Raw genomic sequence first — 21,558 nt, 5'->3', positions numbered from 1 at the left:
CTTCATCGAGGGATCGGTCAGTCTGTTAGCAAGGACTAGCCTACCAGGGAACGTCTTCGTGCAACTCGTCACACCGCGATTAAAGGGGCAAGCCGCTACTTGGTGGAATAACTTGAAGGGACTAAATTTAAACTGGACGGACTTCAACAGTGAATTTATCGCTAGGTTCAATTCTGAAGGGGTGAAGAGCTCCGTGAAAAGGAAGCTACTGACTGAGGCACAACCACTGGCATGAGAGCTAGCACCTTCGTCCTACAGAAGTACCAAATCTTCAAGCGTCTGCATCCGGAAGGAAGCGAAAATGAGATCTTACCAGACATCACAGAGCCACTGCACGACAAGATTCGACCCCTAGTGAAAGTATCACAACCGAGATCCTTTGATGGTCTACACAAAATCATCGCCCAGCTGGAGGAGCAACACAAGAGCAAAGCTATGGAAGTGCCCAGCGTAGTTAGGAAGTGCTACCAGTGTGGAAGAGTGGGACACTTGAAGAAACAGTGCCCAGCCTCAACATCGGATAAACCAGGTCCGGCCCATTCTGTATTAAGGGGGAATGGGACTGGGAACTGGAATGCCCCTCAGTGCCTGACAGAAAAGCAACCCTGGGCAAGTAGAAGAGGGATTGGTCAGATAGTGAGTAGAATAGGCCAACACCGCCCAGCTATCATCTCAGGGATTGGCAATGAGAATTTTTCATCCATACTCGACAGCCAAGCAAGCCATTCATTTGCCAAAGGGACTGTTCCAGATTACTACCGCATATGAAGTCTCACCACGTCGGAAGGGTAGTGGGAGCAGACTAAGGACAGACTAACCTAACCGCTAAATGCATGGGCATGCCTGTTGTAATTGATGTTGCAGTGATCCAGAAGCTGACACCTGACATCATATTAGGTCATGACTTTCTGGTGGAATACAAGGTGAACCCAGACTATGCGGCTCATAAAGTCTTTTTGGGAAAAGAGAGATGTCTGAGGGTCGCCTGGCACGATGGAAATCTACGGACTCGCAAGGGTACGGAAGTCGGCGTAGACATGGGAGATATCCAGTTAACGCATCTTCGACCGAGTTAAGAGGAGGAGCTAAGACACACCTTAAAGGACTTTCCAGAAGTCATCACCAATAAAATAGGACGGACTACCACGGTAACGCACACGATTGAATGCAGCGCTTCCTCACCCATCAAGCAACGTCCATATCCAATCAACCCGGGTAAGCGCAACTTCATCAGGAAATTCAAGAGATGGAAGGACAAGGTCTCATCGAACCCTCTACATCCTGTTGGACTTCACCTATCGTCCTACCAAGGAAGAAGAAGAAGAAGAATGGGGAGTATCGACTTGGATTTCCGCAGGTTGAACATGAAGAACGTTAGTGATGCGTACTGCATACCTTACCTGAAAACCTTGCTGAAACGAGTAAGTGGGTCTAGGATTTTCAGCAGGCTGGATCTCAACTCTGGATACTGGCAAGTGGAGGTCGAGGAAAGTTCTAGACCACTGACCACCTTCGTGACATTGAGAGGATTGTACCAGTTTGCAGTCATCCTGTGGGATTGAAAAATACTCCTGCCACCTTCATGCGACTGATGGATAAGGTATTATCTGGATATGTTGGAGATTTTTGCCAAGTGTATCTCGATGACATTTTAATTCACAGCATCAAGAACACCTTGTACATTTGAGAAAGTACTGGAGTGACTGAAGATTCATGGACTGACTTGCCGCCTGGAGAAGTGCCACTTCGCCCAGTCCTGCGTAGAATATCTTGGCAATGTCCTAACATCTGAAGGCTTAGAAAGGCAACTGGAGAAGAATCGAGCTATCGAAGAAGCTGAAAGCCCACGGACCAAGCGACAAGTACGTCATTTCCTTGGGTTGTGTGGATGGTATAGCAGCTTCGTGCCACACTGAAGAGAAGGAAATACCAGTCACCGATCTACTCCATAACAACCGCCTGTCCGATGGACCAGCAAGGAAGAGGCAGCATTCCAAGGCATAAAGGCTGCGATATGCAATGCTCCCGGTCTAGCCCATCCTGACGCTCGACGGAAAATGTGCTTGCAGACGGACGCCAGCGGCTCTGGATTAGGAGAGGAGGGGATTGACTGCGGAAGGGACATAGAGTATACCAGCAGGAAGCTATCTCCCACCGAATAATGCTACTGCACTGCGACAAGGAAGCCTTAGCCATGGTGTAGGCCATGGGCAAATTCAGAGGCTACTTGGAGGGAAGGAAGTCCATGCTCTACATCGATAACGCTGCTATCAGTTGGTCGAACTCGGTCTCTGGCTCAAAATCTAAATTGATGCAATGTGCTCTGTTAATCGCAGAATTTGATTTCGATGTGTGTCACGTCCCAGGGCCGACGAACATAGCTGCAGACAGCTTATTTAGGCACCCGGCATTGGAACCCGAAGCTAGGAGCACCATTGTCGAGAGGGAGTTCCCACAAAAGCACCAGAGTGAGCCCCAGGAACCTGTCCTTATGACCATCAATAAGGAACTTGATCTGGGAGTGATCAAACAGTGGGAGGAACAAGACAAGCCCAGTAGGACCATGAGGCAGTGGATTAGGAGACAACACCGATAGTCTACTCGTCCCGAGGGAATTCATGATGTGCTACAAGAACTTCCGGATTGACGGAGGACTCTTGATATACAGATCGCACCTTTTCGACATGCCTGCAGTAGTGGTGATCCCCAGACGGCACACAACGGATGTCCTTGAGAAGTTCCACAACAGTACTGAAGCCAGACATCCAGGAGGCGAAGGGCCGTATGTCTATCCGACGAAGGTTTCTTTTGGGTCAGCATTGGATTACGTGAAGGGGTGCTACATCTGTGCCTTCACCAAGGCGAGCAACAGGAAGGCAGATTCCAGCCTACGAGGAAGACGGCCACAATGCACGTGGGAGGTCATAGCCCTGGACTTGATGGGTCCTTACCCTAGAACACCACGGACTCCTAGTAATCACCGACCTCTTCACAAGATGGACTGAGGCCTTTCAGTACCTGAAGCCATGATGGGACACATCACCAGCCTGCTACAAGAGTAGTTTTTGAGCTGCTACGGTTATCCAACGGAACAGGAGCTGAAAAGGATGGTACGGTTCCACCTAATAGACAAAGAACATGGACTATGGGACCGTCAGATATCCCAGCCACCCTTTGCCCTGCGACGACGCATCAACCGTGTCACCGGCTATTCCCCTGAGGAGGTGTTCCTTGTTCGACAGCTATACGGCACCGGGATTGGGAGATTCCTCCACCACCCACTCCTAGTCAGGATGATGCAGCTGTTACCCTGGCAGGGTGGCAGCAACTGCAAAACATCATGGAGAAGCAAGCTTTGGCCGAGAAGAGAGCCCTTACCCAAGCCGAGGCTCAAGATGTCGAAGAGTCTCAGATCTTCCTACCAGGCCAACAAGTACTGCGACTTAACCACCCAGTCAGTAATAAGATTGGAGGGTTTCACGCAGGTTTCGCACCTAAGTGGTTGGTCCCGTCGAGGTGGATGAGCAACTGGGCCATGGGGTCTACTTACTAAAGGCCAATCCTCCTGTCAGTGTCTGGCTATGAAGTGTTTACATACATTCATCGGAGTTGTGGTGAGTCACCCAACCGCTGCACCCACAGAGTAAGCCTGGTACTACCACGTGTCCACCTGAAGGGGAGGCCACTAATGACACAGCTCAGTGCGGTCATGAGGAGATTGCTTAGACTGTTATCAAGGAGGAGGCTGGTGGCGAGGCAACCCCGACCCCTGACACGTCACAATGTGGTCAAGAGGGGGAGAGCACATCCAGCGACATCGAGGAAGAAAGAAGATACAATCTATAACCAGGACAAAGTCGACGAGTGTGATAGACTGTGGAAAATGTTTCAGGTTATAGGGGGGTTATTGACGCAAGTGTGATAAACTGATATAACTTGAAAACAATATTCTCTCACCCATGGGTAAATAATGCAACTATCGACCTCGAATAATAATAGTAATAATAATAGTAGTAATAATAATAATATTGCACCATATGTTCATACGATACAGTTGCGTTTTTTGTGAGGTTATGTCATAAAATATGCACTGTTTATAGACATTTATATCATTTTAATTAATGTATGAACCTGTATATAATTCATTCTTACCTGTATATATAATTTTTAATCCATAATTGTGAAACGCACTGTAACTTCCAGAATGGTAATAGGTAGACAAGAACGATTGAGAATATTCTGTACACTATGTCTATGTATTGAGCATTCTAGAATATTCATGAAGGTAGTTTTTTCTTTTTTGTAATGTAGCTTTCTAGAAGCTGGCGAGGCACCTATATAAAGAGGTGATCTTGACTCTATTGTTTAGTAGGCGTTTCACTGGTGAACACGTGTTGTGGTTAGGCTGACATGCCGATGTAGGCAGTCGGTAGTCATCTGTTTCAACTGTGTTTCAAGGTTGCAATCTCTATGTACTGTGATAGGCAATTGTTAAGATGGTGGCTTGTTGATTTTCTTGGAATGAAGTGTTTTGTTTGTGATGAAGTGATTAAGGTTATGTGCATTTAATTTGTAAATAATTGTAAATAAATCCGTGTACACAAGTTGACAGGATTTTGTGAGAGTCATTTTGGATGCATCGGTGTGTCATTGTAGATAAAACGTGAGAAACTGGAAGAGAGAGAGTGCGCGAACTGTATAAGTGTGTGTCCTGTGTACTTTTGTAAATTGTGAGCTTGGTAATCGCGTGCGCGCGTGTGTGGTTTTAGAGCTTAGTTAATAAATCTTAGAAATAGGTTGCTACCAGGTTCTGTCTTATTTATTTACCCCGCCGACACGTAACAATGCTTACATACATACATACATACATACATACATACATACATACATACATACATACATACATACATACATACATACATACATACATACATACATACAAACAAACTTTGTTGAAATAGAACTTGATTTGTAATAGCTGCGAACTTGCATTCGGAGGATGGTGGATTTGAATCCCACCATCAACAGCCCTGAAGATGGTTTTCTGTGATTTCTAATCTTTATATCGTGTTGCTGAAAACCTCTGATGTGTTAATGCAGTGCAATGTTAAACCTCTAGCAAAAGAAAATCTGATTCAGAGGAAATCCACCATAGAACTTCACTCGAGAATCCAATGCTTAATGGGTCAATTCACTGGAAGAAATGAACTCTCACTATCCCAAGCAGAAGTAGATCAGCAACAAGATATTAATCCGGCAATGCTGTGCGGTACCATATAGTACCAGTGTGCCTTCAGATTTTCTCATACTGATCCTTATTCGCGCCTCTCCAATATGTGAATGCTGGGAATATTAAATAAAAATTAAAAAATCGAAAATTGAAATCTCTGGCATTGCCGGATTAAGAGAAGGTGTCACATATGTCCTTGGCCTACGTGTCTCAGAATCAGAGATGTGTCACGTGCAGTCAAGCAGTCTGTAATGAACTCGATGAAATCAGCTATGTGTGTAACGATTGCAAGTTCAAGAAACAGTATTGTTGAATACATACATACATACATACATTATCATTATAGACTGTTATGCCTTTCAGCGTTCAGTCTGCAAGCCTCTGAGAATTTACTAAACGTCGCCACAATCCTCGATTTGCAACTAGTGTTGTGGCCTCATTTAGTTCTATACCTCTTATCTTTAAATCGTTAGAAACAGAGTCTAACCATCGTGATCTTGGTCTCCCTCTACTTCTCTTACCCTCCATAAGAGTCCATTATTCTCCTAGGTAACCTATCCTCCTCCATTCGCCTCACATGACCCCACCACCGAAGCCGGTTTATGCGTACAGCTTCATCCATTGAGTTCATTCCTAAATTAGCCTTTATCTCCTCATTCTGAGTTCCCTCCTGCCATTGTTCCCCCTGTTTGTACCAGCAATCATTCTTGCTACTTTCATGTCTGTTACTTCTAACTTATGAATAAGATATACTGAGTCCACCCAGCTTTCACTCCCATAAAGCAAAGTTGGTCTGAAAAGAGACCGATGTAAAGATAGTTTCATCTGGGAGCTGACTTCCTTCTTACAGAATACTGCTGATCACAACTGCGAGCTCACTGCATTAGCTTTACTACACTTTGATTCAATCTCACTTACTATATTACCATCCTGGGAGAACACACAACCTAAATACTTGAAATTATCGACCTGTTCTACCTTTGTATCACCAATCTGACATTCAGTTCTGTTGAATTTCTTACCTACTGACATCAATTTAGTCTTCGAGAGGCTAATTTTCATACCATACTCATTGCACCTATTTTCAAGTTCCAAGATGTTAGACTGCAGGCTTTCGGCACAGTCTGCTATTAAGACCAAGTCGTCAGTATTGTTGAAAGTGTGCCATTTATATATGGAATAAACTTTGACATGATGAAAAATTAATTGAATAGTTCTTATATTTCTGTATGTTATTATTGTTACAATTTATGTAGTTGTATTGTAATGTAAAAATTTCTCTCAACAATTGAATTTAATTAGAAGGAATATGCGTACCCAATATTATCACAAAATTATTCATGTTTATCACAACAAAGCACTCAATCGGACCCTGCTTGTTCGACTGTTGCACTAAAATGGCTTTCCTAGAATAGGTTTAAGAGGAGTTGTTTTGATTACTGCCCCCCCCCCCCCCCTCTCTCTCTCTCCCCCTCCCTTTGTCAGTGTTATCTACTGACTCCAAATGAATAAAGAGTTGTTTTGATTACTGCCTCTTCGCCCCACCCCCTTCTCTCTCCCCTTCTTGAATTGGCAGTTAAAATTTGCTTACAGGTTTATCTTATTAAGTATGGTAGGTGGAAAAGATGGGATATGATTTCAAAATGACAAGGTTGATTGTACCCTGGTAAGAAAATAATATCAGAAATATTGCCATTGGTGCTTTCACAGCCCGTGCTTATAAATGATACAGGCTTTTGGGCTTATGCCGTGTCAAGAAAATAATGTGAAATTCTTTACGGTTTGCAAAGAACTGTGCTCTGCGTCATCAGAAGAATATCTTGACTGTCCACGAGAAAGCCTTCTTAAAAATTGTTTAAGAGCCTTTGCCTTGTTAGAAGCCTTTCTCGTGGACAGTCAAGATTTTCTTCTGATGACTTAAAGCACAGTTCTATCAGAAATATTATTGAATAGGTTTTTTGAGTGAAACTTTTCTTTTGAACATTTTTATTACGGTAGTAGGTCAAGTGTTTTTCCACTTATTTTGTACAAAATTTTATAACTTTGTTACATTTTTGAAATTTGGTTACAAATTCTAGTAAGATTCTCTTGGACCATTATTATTATGCTGTTTATTTTTTAGGCAGACGATCAACAGTTAAAGACACGAATGCGACATCTAGCATACCAAGAAGAACTTAGGCAGCAGATTGAAGAAAAAAAGCGACTTGAAGCTCTACAGAGAGAGAAGGAAAGAAAAGAGGAGGAAGCCATTATGAGGCGTGTAAGGGAGCAGCAAGAGAAGATGAGATTGGAATATGAGCAGGAAAAGGCTCAGAGGCAAATTCGGCAGGCACAGGTAGGCCTGAGAATTTGTTCCATTAATATAACATCAAAAGGGAGAGAGTGTGTGAGGTTGATTTTGGAATTAGAAAAGTGACTTTGGGTTGTGGGACAGCTGGAGAGAAGCTTTTTGGCTAGGAGGGAAGAAGTGAAGCTTTGGAACTTAGTGTGGTAGTTGATTTCTGAGCCCAAGTTTGTAATTTTTTTTTTTCAGGCATCAACTGTTGTTGGAAGATAAACTGTTAAATGTGTCAGTACAGTATTTTCTGTACACATGCTTGCTTTTAACATGGTATATGTCAGCCAGGATGTATCCATAAAATGCTTTTCCTTAATGATTACTTGAGCTCATTCCTTTCTTTTTAACTATTTAAGAGCATTAAAAACCACATTAAGTAACCATTACTCGTTTGTCATCCAAAATCACTTCATTTATTCTCTGACAGCACGTTTTCTTTCCTTTGTCTAAATGCTGTTCATTATTTATTTATTTATTCATGGAAAATCTTGAAATTATTAATCTATAATCTGTACGGTTTTCTAATGTTTCTGTGCGATCAAGAGAGAAATCAGGTCCGTAGTAGCAAAAAGAAAGGGGGAGGGATTTATGGTTGCTGTGTAATCTGCTCTGGCGCTAGTTTCCCACTCAGAGTTAACAGGAGACTGGGAGTGTCTCATGCTAAAGGCCACCTCTAGACAAGGAAGGACTGTGTTTGTAGTATGCTGCTACCTGCCACTGGATGAAGTGACTGCTTGGATGATTAATTTACAAGCAACACTGACAACACCACATCTATTCTAAATATCATATGAAATAATTTTCATGTTGATCTGTATTGATGGACAATTGCAATAGAATGAAAAAGAATGTCAACCTAATCAATACATATTTTATTGATGCGACTATACAAACATCACACTGTGGTACTAGTTTTGACCTTAATCTAGCTCATCTTCAGTCATGTATATCTAAAATTGACAAAAGTACTTAACATACTGTGTCCTTGAAAGAATTAGACACTAGTGTCCAAAAGTTAAGCTTAATCACTAAATCACCTGATAGGAATGACAGACGGATTGCTAAACAAATGGAAGCTAAATCACACACCATATTTCACACAACTTGTCCAAAAAAAAAAAAACAGTGTCGGAAAGGTTCTGATAGCTAAGGTACACCTTTGACAACAACTAACATAACTTTTTTTTTACAATCCTTGGTAAAGCTAAAGGTTCCACCTATTCAATACATTATCATAATGGTCTGTTTAGAATATCACATATTTATTTAACTTATTGTAAAATACATCTTTGGGACCGGTTTCGGTAATCCACTATGCCATCATCAGCCATTGAAAGTTTAATAGCAAGGAACATTCAAAAAAGTAAAAATATGCTATAGAATCAGTATAGAATGTATGCTTGGCATACTTTTAACAGCAAGTCCTATTCTAATGAAAAACATTAAAAAGTAGCTAGATAACATTTACCCATTGTACTATACAAATAACATGTCTTGTTTTGAAAAAATACAGTATCATTTAATACGTCTAAAATTATTTTGTATATGATTGAAAAAGTCTATGATTTAGTGTAGCTTTTGTACAAGAAATTCATATAAAATTGATAAGTGATTCTACAAAGCATTTGCCATTTTAAACCACAGTTTTTAACAGCAAGTCCTATTCTACATGAAAAACATTAAAAATGGCTAGATAACATTGATCCATTGTATTATACAAGTAACATGTCTTTTTTTAAAAATTAGTATTATTTGGTGCATCTAAAATTGTTTTTTAGGTGATTGAAAAAGTCTATAATTTGGTGTAGTTGATGTACAGGAAGTTAAAATTGATAGATGATTCTAGAAAACATCTGCCACTATTAAAGCACCGTTTTTTGGTTCCTCATGATATGCGACTTATACTGTTTGATAATATATACAGGTTCTTCTGTCTTAAAAATTATTGACAAAACAGTCTATGTTTGACTAATATAAGGAGTAGCAGTTTTCTGATATGTGTAATCTTATTTTAGTATTTGAACCTGCTTCGTAGTATTTTTTCAAGATAAATGACTGTATGGCTGAGGCCGAAACTATGGTTGAGATCTTGAATATTATTTTATATGCCAGGTGGATGTGGGCAGTAATTAGTATTAATCTCGAACCAGCACGGACCTAAAAAGGAAATTGTAAATTGAGTATGAGTTATTGAGAATGAAACGCGGTACTATAGAAAAGAATTAAAGATATGAAACTCACCTCAGGTTGAATGTAACAGCGTGTAGAGAGAGTGAGGAACAAATGCTGTATGTCAAACGCCAGCCACCTGGCTCGCGTGTGTGGCGGGGCGTATTATGTAGAGGAAGGGAAAGTAGGAGAGGTTGCAGTCGCGTGTATCTGTGTGTCAGGGGGGGCGTGGGCTTTGTCGGGGATAGTAAGCTAGCGCGCTACGTAATATTTTATGTACTGATTGATTTTTAGGAATTTTTAAACTGTTAATCAATGAAATAATCATGTCAAATAAAATTGTAGGTTTTTCCGAAATATCATTTAGATTGTAATTGGGATTGTAATATTGATCTAGAGTAATGTAACATTGCTCCGTTAGGTCTAAGAGTGGGCCTTTATTTATTGTTTCGATGATGTCCAAGTCCTTGTTGGTACCGTAAAAATTGTGTTTGTATTCCTGTATGTGTTGGCCTATTGCCGAAAATTTTCTAGATTTTATGGCATTGACATGTTCATTGTATCTGATATTAAATGATCTCCCAGTCTGTCCAAGGTAAACACTGGTACAGTCATTGCAATGAAACCTATATACACCTGATCTATCAAATGGTTTTTGTACATTAACCGATTTGGAATTGTAGAAAATATCTAAATTTCTATTGTTAGTTTTGAAGGCAATATTGACATTTCTTTTTTTTTTTAAATATTGGTTAATCGGAAGATGTCAGAGTTAAAGGTGAAAGTAGCATATGTCTTTGTTTTGGGTGTTTCTTTTTGTAATTTAGTCTTTGGTTGGTGTTTAAATTTATAAATTATGCGTTCTATAAAACATTTGTTGTAGCCATTATAAGATGCAATTTTGCGTATAGTGTTTTCTTTTTTACGTTCTATATTGGACATGGGTACATTAAATGCTCTCTGTATTAAATTATTGTATGTAGCTCTTTTATGACTAGGAGGATGTTCAGAGTCGTGTTTGATGGTCGTGGCTGTGTGTGTCGGTTTTCCATAGATTTTGTATTCAAAAGAAGATGGGCGCCTGGTAATGGTTAGATTTAAAAAATTTAGGGTTTTATTAATTTCGGATTCTATTGTAAATTTGATATCATTATCGATGTTGTTGAGATTTATTAAGGTGGAAGGGGAATCAGTAGTGCGTTGATCCATTATTATAAATGTATCATCTATAAATCTGGCCCATAAGGCTATATTATTGAATATCTTATTATTTATGATTTTAGTGTGTTCCAGAAAATCTATATAAATGTCAGCTAAGATACCTGATGCCGGTGAGCCCATAGCCAGTCCGTCCTGTTTATAAATTACTTTGTTAGAAATGAAATAATTATTGTTAGTTAGGAACTTCAAGATTAGTATGAAATCGTCTATTTCAAGTTGACTAATTTGGCTGTGAGCACGCAAATTTTTTAGAACGATTGGTATAACTTTTTCAGGTTCGATGTTGGCGTACATATTGGTGATATCGAATGAATGCATGATATGATGTGCCTGTAATTTGAAATTTTCTAGTCGTTGAATTAGTTCTGCAGTGTTTTTTATTGATTTGTTGGCTTGAAATGTATAATGCTTACTTAGAAATTGTTGTATGAACTGCGCTGTTTTGTACAGAGGGCTAGGTCTTAAGTTTATTATAGGGCGTATAGGAACACCGTTTTTGTGTATTTTAGGTTGTGCTTTTACTGTTGGTAGACCGGGGTTCATATTGATTAATTTGTTCTTTTCACTGTCAGTAAAGAGGCATGTTATATTTTTAAGAATTTGTTTAAGTTGTTTTTGAATAGATTGCGTTGGATCTTTATCTATGGTTGTGAAAGTTTTGTCTGTAAAACAGTTTCGTGTTTTTGTAATGTAATCTGTTTGGTCTAAAACAACAGTGGCGTTGCCTTTATCTGCTTTGGTGATGATAACATTTGAATTTTTTATTTTATTTTTAAGCTGACAGATCTTTTTTCTGTCTTCAAGCTGCGTTGTATTAAAATCTATAGTTGGTGTGCTGAAGATATTTTTAATTTGTTTTTTAGCTTCATACCTAACTTCGTTTTGAATGTCTGTAGGCATTTTATTGATAGCTGCTTCTGTTTCGATAATTAGTTGTTTAGCCTTATTGGCGGTGTTGCAATTAGGCCAGTTATGTTTTGGTCCTTTGGAGAGCATTATTATTTCTTCTTGGTCGAAGTTAATTTTTGATAGGTTCACAAATGGCTGATGAAATTGGGCTAGATTTTGAGGTAGGCTTTGAGTTTGTGTATTATTTGAGGATGTGTTTCTAGATGGCGCTTTGTTCGAGTTGGCTTCATTGAGAAGAATCTGGAACTTTCTATCCAACGTATTTTGTTTGTGGGAAAGTATTTTATTTAATGTATTTTGTACTGTGTTTTGGAAAATATTCCATTGTGCAGCTGGTAGTAATTTGGTGACTTCGAGATGAGTTTCATATAATCGGTTATTTAAAAAGGATTTTTTCTTGTGTAGAAATTTCAGTTCATTTTGAAGCCAAAGTTTATTGTTTTCTTTGATGTGTTGAAACATACTTTCTGTTCTTTAGAAATTTTGGAGTTAATTTATTTTCAATACACTTTTTAATAAAGTTAATATCCTTGCTCAATTCCCCTATTTTTTATACGTAAGTTTTTATAAAGATAGGCTTTTTTTTCTGCCTGGTAGGCAGACTTATTTAGTATTAAAAACTTCATTTTTTAATTTTTTTCGTATTGACTTAAGATTTTACAGTGCTTGGTAAAGCTAAAGGTTCCACCTATTCAGTACATTATCATAATGGTCTGTTTAGAACATCACATATTTATTTAACTTATTGTAAAATACATCTTTGGGACCGGTTTCGGCAATCCACTATGCCATCATCGGCCATTGAAAGTTTATTATTATTATTATTATTATTATTATTATTATTATTATTATTATTATTATTATTATTATTTTTTCCTTAAATTGTACATGTACAATTTAGGGGTGGTAGATGGAGAAAGGGCAAGCCTCACATACACGGAAGGGCCTCCATCTCCACATGTGTACATAAACTCTACTGAATATTTACATACAAACTTATGTAGGCAATTTTAAATTTACATATTTACACTACAAACACTGTACCCTTAGAATAATAATTATCTTGATTTATCCTGAAAATATTAGAGTAAGAACACCCAGCCATTTATACTCTCACTCAGACCCCTGTATACACACTCATTCACAACCACTCCCACACGCGCACGCATATACATTCGCCCACATACACCTGTACTTGCACCCATCCTCCTTGCACTTCTAATTTATACAAGTTATATACATCACATATAGGTTTATATTTACATATACAATTTCTTTACTTCGCGGAGGAAGTGAGGAAGAGGAAGTAGCTTTACCTCAGATGGTATAAGGTTCCACGTACGAGCAGCCCTTGAGTAAAACCCATTTAAATATGAGGTTGTTCTAGCGAAGGGAGGGACAAGAGTAACTCCTTGGCCTCTTTTAACAGAGCGGTAATTGAGCTGCAGGCGGTGGAAAGGGGAGAGGTGTGTGTTATCTGTCAGGGATTTCCTAAGGAAGGCTACATCTATTTGTGTACATAACGAGTTCACTGGTGGCAATGACCTGGCTGTGTTTAAGGGGATGTGTTTGTTGATTAAACGTTCTGCTCGTCGCTGGATACCTTCTAGTTTCTTCATATTTTCCGTTGTAGTTGGATGCCAGGTCGGAAGGCCATATAATAGTATGGGCCGCACAAGGGAAATATAAGCTGTTCGTAGGGCTTTACTTCTTCCTCCCGAGAGACATCTGCAGACGAAACCTAGCGCCCGGTATGCCTTACACCTCACTTCCTCCACGTGTTTATTCCATTTCAGATTGTCCGTAATGTGAATACCGAGCAGTCTGGTGGAATTAGAAATCGGCAGTTGGATTCCACATAGAGTAGGTTGGTTCTGGAGTGGTTAATAGCAAGGAACATTCAAAAAAGTAAAAATATGCTATAGAATCAGTATAGAATGTATGCTCGGCATACTTTTAACAGCAAGTCCTATTCTAATGACAAACATTAAAAATAGCTAGATAACATTGACCCATTGTATTATATTAAAATATTACGTAGCGCGCTAGTTTACTATCTCCGACAAAGCCCACGCCCCCCCTGACACACAGATACACCCGACCGCAACCTCTCCTACTTTCCCTTCCCCTACATAATGTGCCCCGCCACACAGGCGAGCCAGGTGGCTGGCGTTTGACATTCAGCATTTGTTCCTCACTCTCTCTACACGCTGTTACATTCAACCTGAGGTGAGTTTCATATCTTTAATTCTTTTCTATAGTACCGCGTTTCATTCTCAATAACTCATACTCAATTTACAATTTCCTTTTTAGGTCCGTGCTGGTTCGAGATTAATACGAATTACTGCCCACTTCTACCTGGCATATAAAATAATATTCAAGATCTCAACCATAATTTCGGCCTCAGCCATACAGTCATTTATCTTGAAAAAAACTACGAAGCAGTTTCAAATACTAAAATAAGATTAAACATATCAGAAAACTGCTACTCCTTATATTAGTCAAACATAGACTGTTTTGTCAATAATTTTTAAGACAGAAGAACCTGTATATATTATCAAACAGTATAAGTCGCATATCATGAGGAACCAAAAAACGGTGCTTTAATAGTGGCAGATGTTTTCTAGAATCATCTATCAATTTTATATGAACTTCCTGTACATCAACTACACCAAATTATAGACTTTTTCAATCACCTAAAAAACAGTTTTAGATGCACCAAATAATACTAATTTTTAAAAAAGACATGTTACTTGTATAATACAATGGATCAATGTTATCTAGCCATTTTTAATGTTTTTCATGTAGAATAGGACTTGCTGTTAAAAACTGTTGTTTAAAATGGCAAATGCTTTGTAGAATCACTTATCAATTTTATATGAATTTCTTGTACATAAGCTACACTAAATCATAGACTTTTTCAATCATATACAAAATAATTTTAGACGTATTAAATGATACTGTATTTTTTCAAAACAAGACATGTTATTTGTATAGTACAATGGGTAAATGTTATCTAGCTACTTTTTAATGTTTTTCATTAGAATAGGACTTGCTGTTAAAAGTATGCCAAGCATACATTCTAAACTGATTCTATAGCATATTTTTACTTTTTTGAATGTTCCTTGCTATTAAACTTTCAATGGCTGATGATGGCATAGTGGATTACCGAAACCGGTCCCAAAGATGTATTTTACAATAAGTTAAATAAATATGTGATGTTCTAAACAGACCATTATGATAATGTATTGAATAGGTGGAACCTTTAGCTTTACCAAGCATTGTAAAATCTTGAGTCAATACGGACAAAAAAAATGAAGTTTTTAATACTAAATAACATAATTTGGCAATTTCTTCCACAATATAATATGCTGTTAATAGGGTGTATGGTTACCCCCAACAGCCACACATGCTTTGCAGCGACGTGACAAGCTGTCTATCAGATGGTCCAATAACTCTTGTGGCAGTCGATCTCATTCGTCCGAAAGGGCAATGCGAAGGTCTTGGAGGGGCCTTGGTGAAAGCTGATGGGATGCAGTTCGCCTCCCCAATGCATCCCAGGCATGTTCTATAGGATTCAGATCCGCAGACCCCGCTGGCCAGTCCATGTGATGAATGTCTTTCCCAGCCAGAAATTCATCCACCGGAGCAGCGCGGTGCGATCGGGCATTATTGTCCATTAAGAGGAAGTCTGGACCAACCGCACCTCTGAAGAGTAGAATATGCGGTCTCAGTACCTCATCCCTGTATCGTCGAGCGTTAACACTGTTCCTCGGACCCCCCATGAAGATGTGCAGGTTCATACGGCCATTCAACATGATGCCGCTCCACACCATGAAGCCACCACCACCATACTGGTCCCGTTCCACGACGTTCCTGTGGTTGTATCGGCTACCCAGTTCTCTCCAGATTAATGTGCAACGGGAATCGTTCTGTAAACTGAAGCGGGATTCATCTGTGAAGAGCACATGCCTCCATTCATTCATGGTCCATTTTCGATGTTGACGGCTCCACAGTAAACGAGCAAACAGCCCTGCTGTTCTGAACCTCTGGTACACAGTTTGCTGGGAAACGGCAACCCCTCAGACGACTGCAAGCTCCGCCGACAATTATATGCAGGTGCACTCCGATGTCGTCGGGCGGTTAAGGCCAGATATCGGTCCTGCTGTGGGGTGGTCACCCTTGGTCGACCTGGTACTGACCTACGACTAACATCTCCTGTGTCTCAAAATCGTCTCCAAAGCCTGGAAATGACACTTCGTGGCACATTCAAGAATACGGCAACTTCTGTCTGTGTCTGGCCTGCATCCAGCGGCCGAGTATTATACCCTGCAAAACGGGATCGAAATGGCGTTGTTGTGCCATTATGTTCTCACGTTCACCACAAGGCAACACTCCGCACACTATAACAGGGCAAACACGACTGAGGGAATATGGGGTGCAGGCACTGGCTGTGTTTACCTTGCGGTTACGCCACTAATCAAAGCAGGGAACGCTCCTTTCCTATACGGAGCGAACACGTAAGGTTGGTGTAGGTGCATATGTCGTGCGATTTGGGGTCTATTTCCGGTTGCCCTGCTTACTCGTAACTTATGCTTAACTTTTGGACACTAGTGTGTAACTTAACCTTAAAATATTAAGGTGTGTGTGTATATATATATATTCAACCCTCTACCCTTCCAGCCTTTGAAATATGGCACCGGCTAAATCAATCCCAGGGTCACTAAACTGATAATACCCACTGTGATATCTTCGAATCATACAACTAATCTTAAATTATTGAGCAGGAAGGATAAGAGAGAAGATAAATTAAATAAAAAGATCTTAATGAGAACCTTGGTAAAAACACAATTTTATTAAAATAAAAGATAAACTTTGGCAAAGTAAAAGAAAACTCCCTACATAAAAAAATTTGGCTAACATTTTACTGTACAAATCCATCACTCGTAAATCCAGTCAACTGTAACCATTATAATTTTATTCATATATAAGATTTGTTTAATTCACTCAATTATTCACTCCAAGTCACTCACTCTTACCTTTATGTGTTTGTCTGCCTAAATATCAAATCAATTTACTTCCATCATAAATTACTACCATGAAAAAAACAACAATCTTGTTACTGAATTCCAAATTCATCCAAATACATCTCAGTAAATTGAACTCTTATTACATCTCATTATCATTTGCCGACATTAATTTAATCAAATTATTCCTTTAATTAACACTCTCAGTTTTTATTATATTTGATTATCACCATATTTCAAAAGAAAATATATTTGACCACTTGAGTAACCTTTTAAATCCAAAAATTTGAAATACATTCCTGTACATATGAACTCTTTAACTCATATCCAATCTTCCTTCTATCCATATATCATTGAAAAATATAAAGTTCTTTCTGAACATAAATTGTTGAACTTGATTCTGAATCATTTACTCATTATATGTTCAAAATTATTAAATTATTGAACTGTTACAAACAAAATTAAATTGTTACATAATGTTAAATCATTAAATCATTAAAATGTTAAAAATTATGAAATCATTACAAAAAAATTGTTAAATTTTCTTAAATCATTCTCTTATATCAACTTCCTCCTCTCATCTCTATACACCTAACACAGAATGCAACCGGATCGATAACTACTCCTGATGCAAATGAAATTAAGTTACCATTCTGATTTACCAATAAAATATTACTTCACATACACATAATCAGCTGTTTCACTAATACATAAAATAAACATGAACTTGTAGTGAAGGGACCTAAACTAACTTAATCTACACTGAATCTATGACAATAGGACAGAACCTTTTGTCTCAAACAACACAAACACTTAAAATGAATTCACAAAGATCAAACACAGGTTACAACCACAAATCAAAATTTGCATTGTCAAATACTCAGTAAATGCAAGTCACATATGCAACAAATAAATCAACATCAATCATAATTACCAGGGATACCATGTTCATTGACCTGGTCGGGAAACGAAGTTCCGACCGTCTGGATCGTGACATTACAGTGACCTATAATTACCTATCTTATAATGGAATATCATGAAGAATATTATTGAATCCTTAAATCTCAGTGTGCTGTTCCTAATCATTCAATCGGAATTATCTAATAAAGGACATTTATTGTTTCTTTTTATGACTCTGTTCAAAAGGGTTAATATAACTTTAACATACACGCAGAGCAGTAAGAACATCTTATCTGGGAACGCAACTCATTCATTTATTTCACGCATACAGCAATTATTTCTGTCAACACAAACTAATATCTCTCCGTTCTAATTAAATCCATATGTTCCTCTCAAAATCATCTTCCGTATATCTTAGCCTCCCTGGGTTGTAAGATCAATTATTCCGTAACAACAACATTTCCAATGCACAATATATATCACACATTTTGCATATCCACTGGTTCAACTCGCACTAGGATTCATCATAACTCATCGAAAAACAATTTACTTCGTTTGCCGGCAATATATCCAATATCTTGTTCCATAATATCACTGGTTCATTACCTGCTACTAGCATTTGAATATTAAAGGTCCTACTCCAAGCTAAGCTCAACTAAATCACAAAATGAAGTATATAACAGAATATCTATTACCTAACAGCACATTCTCATTTACTTGTCAAATATATTTTTACTTATTTATGACACAAACTTTAACTATCCACTGTAATGTCGTAACTGGTCACTGGTTCATATCTGCTTCATGATATCAATGAACTCTCTCTCAACGATTAACGTTATCCATGCAACATGCCACAAACTATCACTAACATACCCCAATAACTACAAACATACTGAATGCCATCTATTTTAATTAATATATTTACACACACGAGTATCATTTTAGAAGATCATGCGTTCATATTTCAATCCAAGATCATAACTCAACACACATTTCTTATTATTATAGAAGATCATAACTCAACACACGTTTCTTATTATACAAATACTCACTCCTCCCAAGGCATCAGTATTAAAATTAACTACCTGAACCTAACTAACCCTTCCTACTTTGAAAAATAAAAATTGGACTTAACAATTTCATGCAAGAGAATTATTTACAAATTTAACTATAGCTGTTATATGCATATGTGAAATAATATAAATCAGGAAGTACTTATTGAAATCCAGCGCCGCTCCATGTCAGCCATACAGCAGGTCGGCCCCCATTATTTGGTTCACTCCATCATAATGGTAGCATTACCGTGTACATAAATGCCTTTCTTGATGTCCATTGTCTTGACCCATATTCTGTACGACATCACACACGTTATCCACACGTGTTTTACACTAAAATACACAAATAAAATATACATAAATTATACACAATTACACATTTACAATCTTGTCACTCGCAACAGTTTAGTAAATACTATGTCTCTGTTTCCCATTTTCACACCAGGCAAATGCTGGGGCTGTACCTTAATTAAGGCCACGGCCGCTTCCTTCCAAATCCTGGGCCTTTCCTATCCCATCGTCGCCATAAGATCTATCTGTGTCGGTGCGACGTAAAGCCCCTAGCAAAAAAAAAAAAAAAAAAACAATGTCTCTGCAAACTCCGCTATTTTCCCGACACGTGGCACTCCAAAGTGTCCTGCGACTTCACACCATTTCAGTTATTACTGCTTGACGAACATGTTTATACACGTGATACTTTGTCTCAGAATTTTAGCAATTAACACTCCAAATTCTCTGATAATAATAAATCCAGCAGATCCAGTTATGCGTTAGCAAATTTGTAAGTTGGCCGGCCCCGTGGTGTAGGGGTAGCGTGCCTGCCTCTTACCCGGAGGCCCCGGGTTCGATTCCCGGCCAGGTCAGGGATTTTTACCTGGACCTGAGGGCTGGTTCGAGGTCCACTCAGCCTACGTGATTAGAATTGAGGAGCTGTCTGACGGTGAGATAGCGGCCCCGGTCTAGAAAGCCAAGAATAACAGCCGAGAGGATCCGTCGTGCTGACCACACGACACCTCGTAATCTGCAGGCCTTCGGGCTGAGCAGCGGTCGCTTGGTAGACCAAGGCCCTTCAAGGGCTGTAGTGCCATGGGGTTTGGTTTGGTTTGGTTTGGTTTGGTTTGGTATGGTATTAGGTTGAGAAATGCTCAAATCCACGTTCCGCGACGACACCCATACATCTACGTCCGTACTGTTCCGAATCACATAGCAGAGTGAGTATCTCCTGGATCGCGTGGCTTCCTTCGTGCGCTTGCCTCGTGGCATAGAGTTGAGGAAATCCCCTGATCAGTTGCATAACATCCTGCCTTTAATAGCTACATTTTTAAATCACAATAATTTACTAGGATATTTTTTCAGACTACGTAGAGGTCTGAATCTTCTTCTACACTACCTCCCTGTGGATTTATACCAATACTAGCAATTACCCGCGGCTTTACTCGCGTGGATTTCGTAATTTCATCAAAAACTGAGTTTCATTTACCCCAGAAATTCATTGTAAACCATGTTTGTGGTATTACGTTTTGGGGCTAAGATGACCATGCGACATATAAACTGTACATGTGAGAAACATTCTACTCTCAAGTCAAAAAATAAATAAATACCTGTTCTTTATTTTTAAAGGAGATTCCGAACACCTATTCCCACATCCGTAACATTTTCAGTTTTTGAGATATACATAATTATCCCCATAAAAGGAATTCAACCCCTTGATCAATCCTTCCCCTACTCCGACGCCCATCTAGGTGCATTTTCCAAAAACAAAAATACTGTTTCTTTATTTTTAAAGGAGATTCCAAATACCAATTTTCACATCCTCAGTTTTTAAGATATAAGTATCATCATAAAAAGTTATTGAACTATTTTTCACTTCTTTTCACCCTCAGTTATGTGCATTCTCTGAAAACAAAAAGGCACATGTTCCTATATTTTTAAAGGACTTTCCAAATACCAAGCTTCTTGTCCCTAAAGTGTTAAGTTTTTGACATACAGTGTAGCTATACCAGTAATCATTTTAAAAATTCACCCGCTTTCCCAATTCTTTTCAGCCCCTTCACTGGATTTTCTAAAAACAAAAAATATGTGTTTCATTATATTTAAAGGTGATTGCAAGTACCAGTTTTCATGCCTGTACGTCTGTAACACCTTCAGTTTTTGAGATAAATGTATACTCATAAAAATAATTCAACTTCATCTTCTTCACTTCTTTCCACCCCTATCCCACCTTAAGTGGACTTATAATACCAATATAAATGGTCCGTTATTGGACATTATAAATTTTCCAGCTAACTCATTCCTGGTTGCCAGCGTTTCGCCCCCTTGTGCTAGGCTGGGCTCATCAATTGGTACCTAGCACATCTACCAAGACGCATGGCTAGTGCATACCGTGGAGGCCACTGCATAGGCTAATTGTAGCTACCGGCAGTGCCAATGAACTATGAGACACTTTGCCTCATTACCAAAAATTGATGCCTGCTTAGCCATCAGATGGGAATCAACATCTCATACAAATAGTTCAAGCCGGGCTGAGAGGCTCAGACGGTTAAGGCGCTGGCCTTCTAACCCCAACTTGGCAGGTTCGATCATGGCTCAGTCCGGTGGTATTTGAAGGTGCTCAAATACGACAGCCTCATGTTGGTAGATTTACTGGCACGTAAAAGAACTCCTGCGGGACTAAATTCTGGCACCTCGGCGTCTCCGAAGACC

The 21,558-nt window shown here is 38.9% G+C and overlaps 1 protein-coding gene across 1 annotated transcript in view; it reads left to right on the top strand.

Moving 5' to 3' along the window:
* Window positions 1–21,558, top strand: part of LOC136862760 (probable cyclin-dependent serine/threonine-protein kinase DDB_G0278487) — a 98,822-nt gene that overhangs the window by 36,200 nt on the left and 41,064 nt on the right. Inside the window, exon 3 of the mRNA XM_067138993.2 lies at window positions 7,353–7,568. Coding sequence (XP_066995094.2) covers window positions 7,353–7,568 — 216 coding nt within the window. The remainder of the gene's footprint in view (window positions 1–7,352; window positions 7,569–21,558) is intronic.

The sequence above is a fragment of the Anabrus simplex genome, chromosome 2 (genome assembly GCF_040414725.1).
Source record: "Anabrus simplex isolate iqAnaSimp1 chromosome 2, ASM4041472v1, whole genome shotgun sequence".
In the NCBI taxonomy this organism is placed as follows: Eukaryota; Metazoa; Arthropoda; class Insecta; order Orthoptera; family Tettigoniidae; genus Anabrus; species Anabrus simplex.
This window is presented reverse-complemented; position numbering and strand designations above follow the sequence as displayed.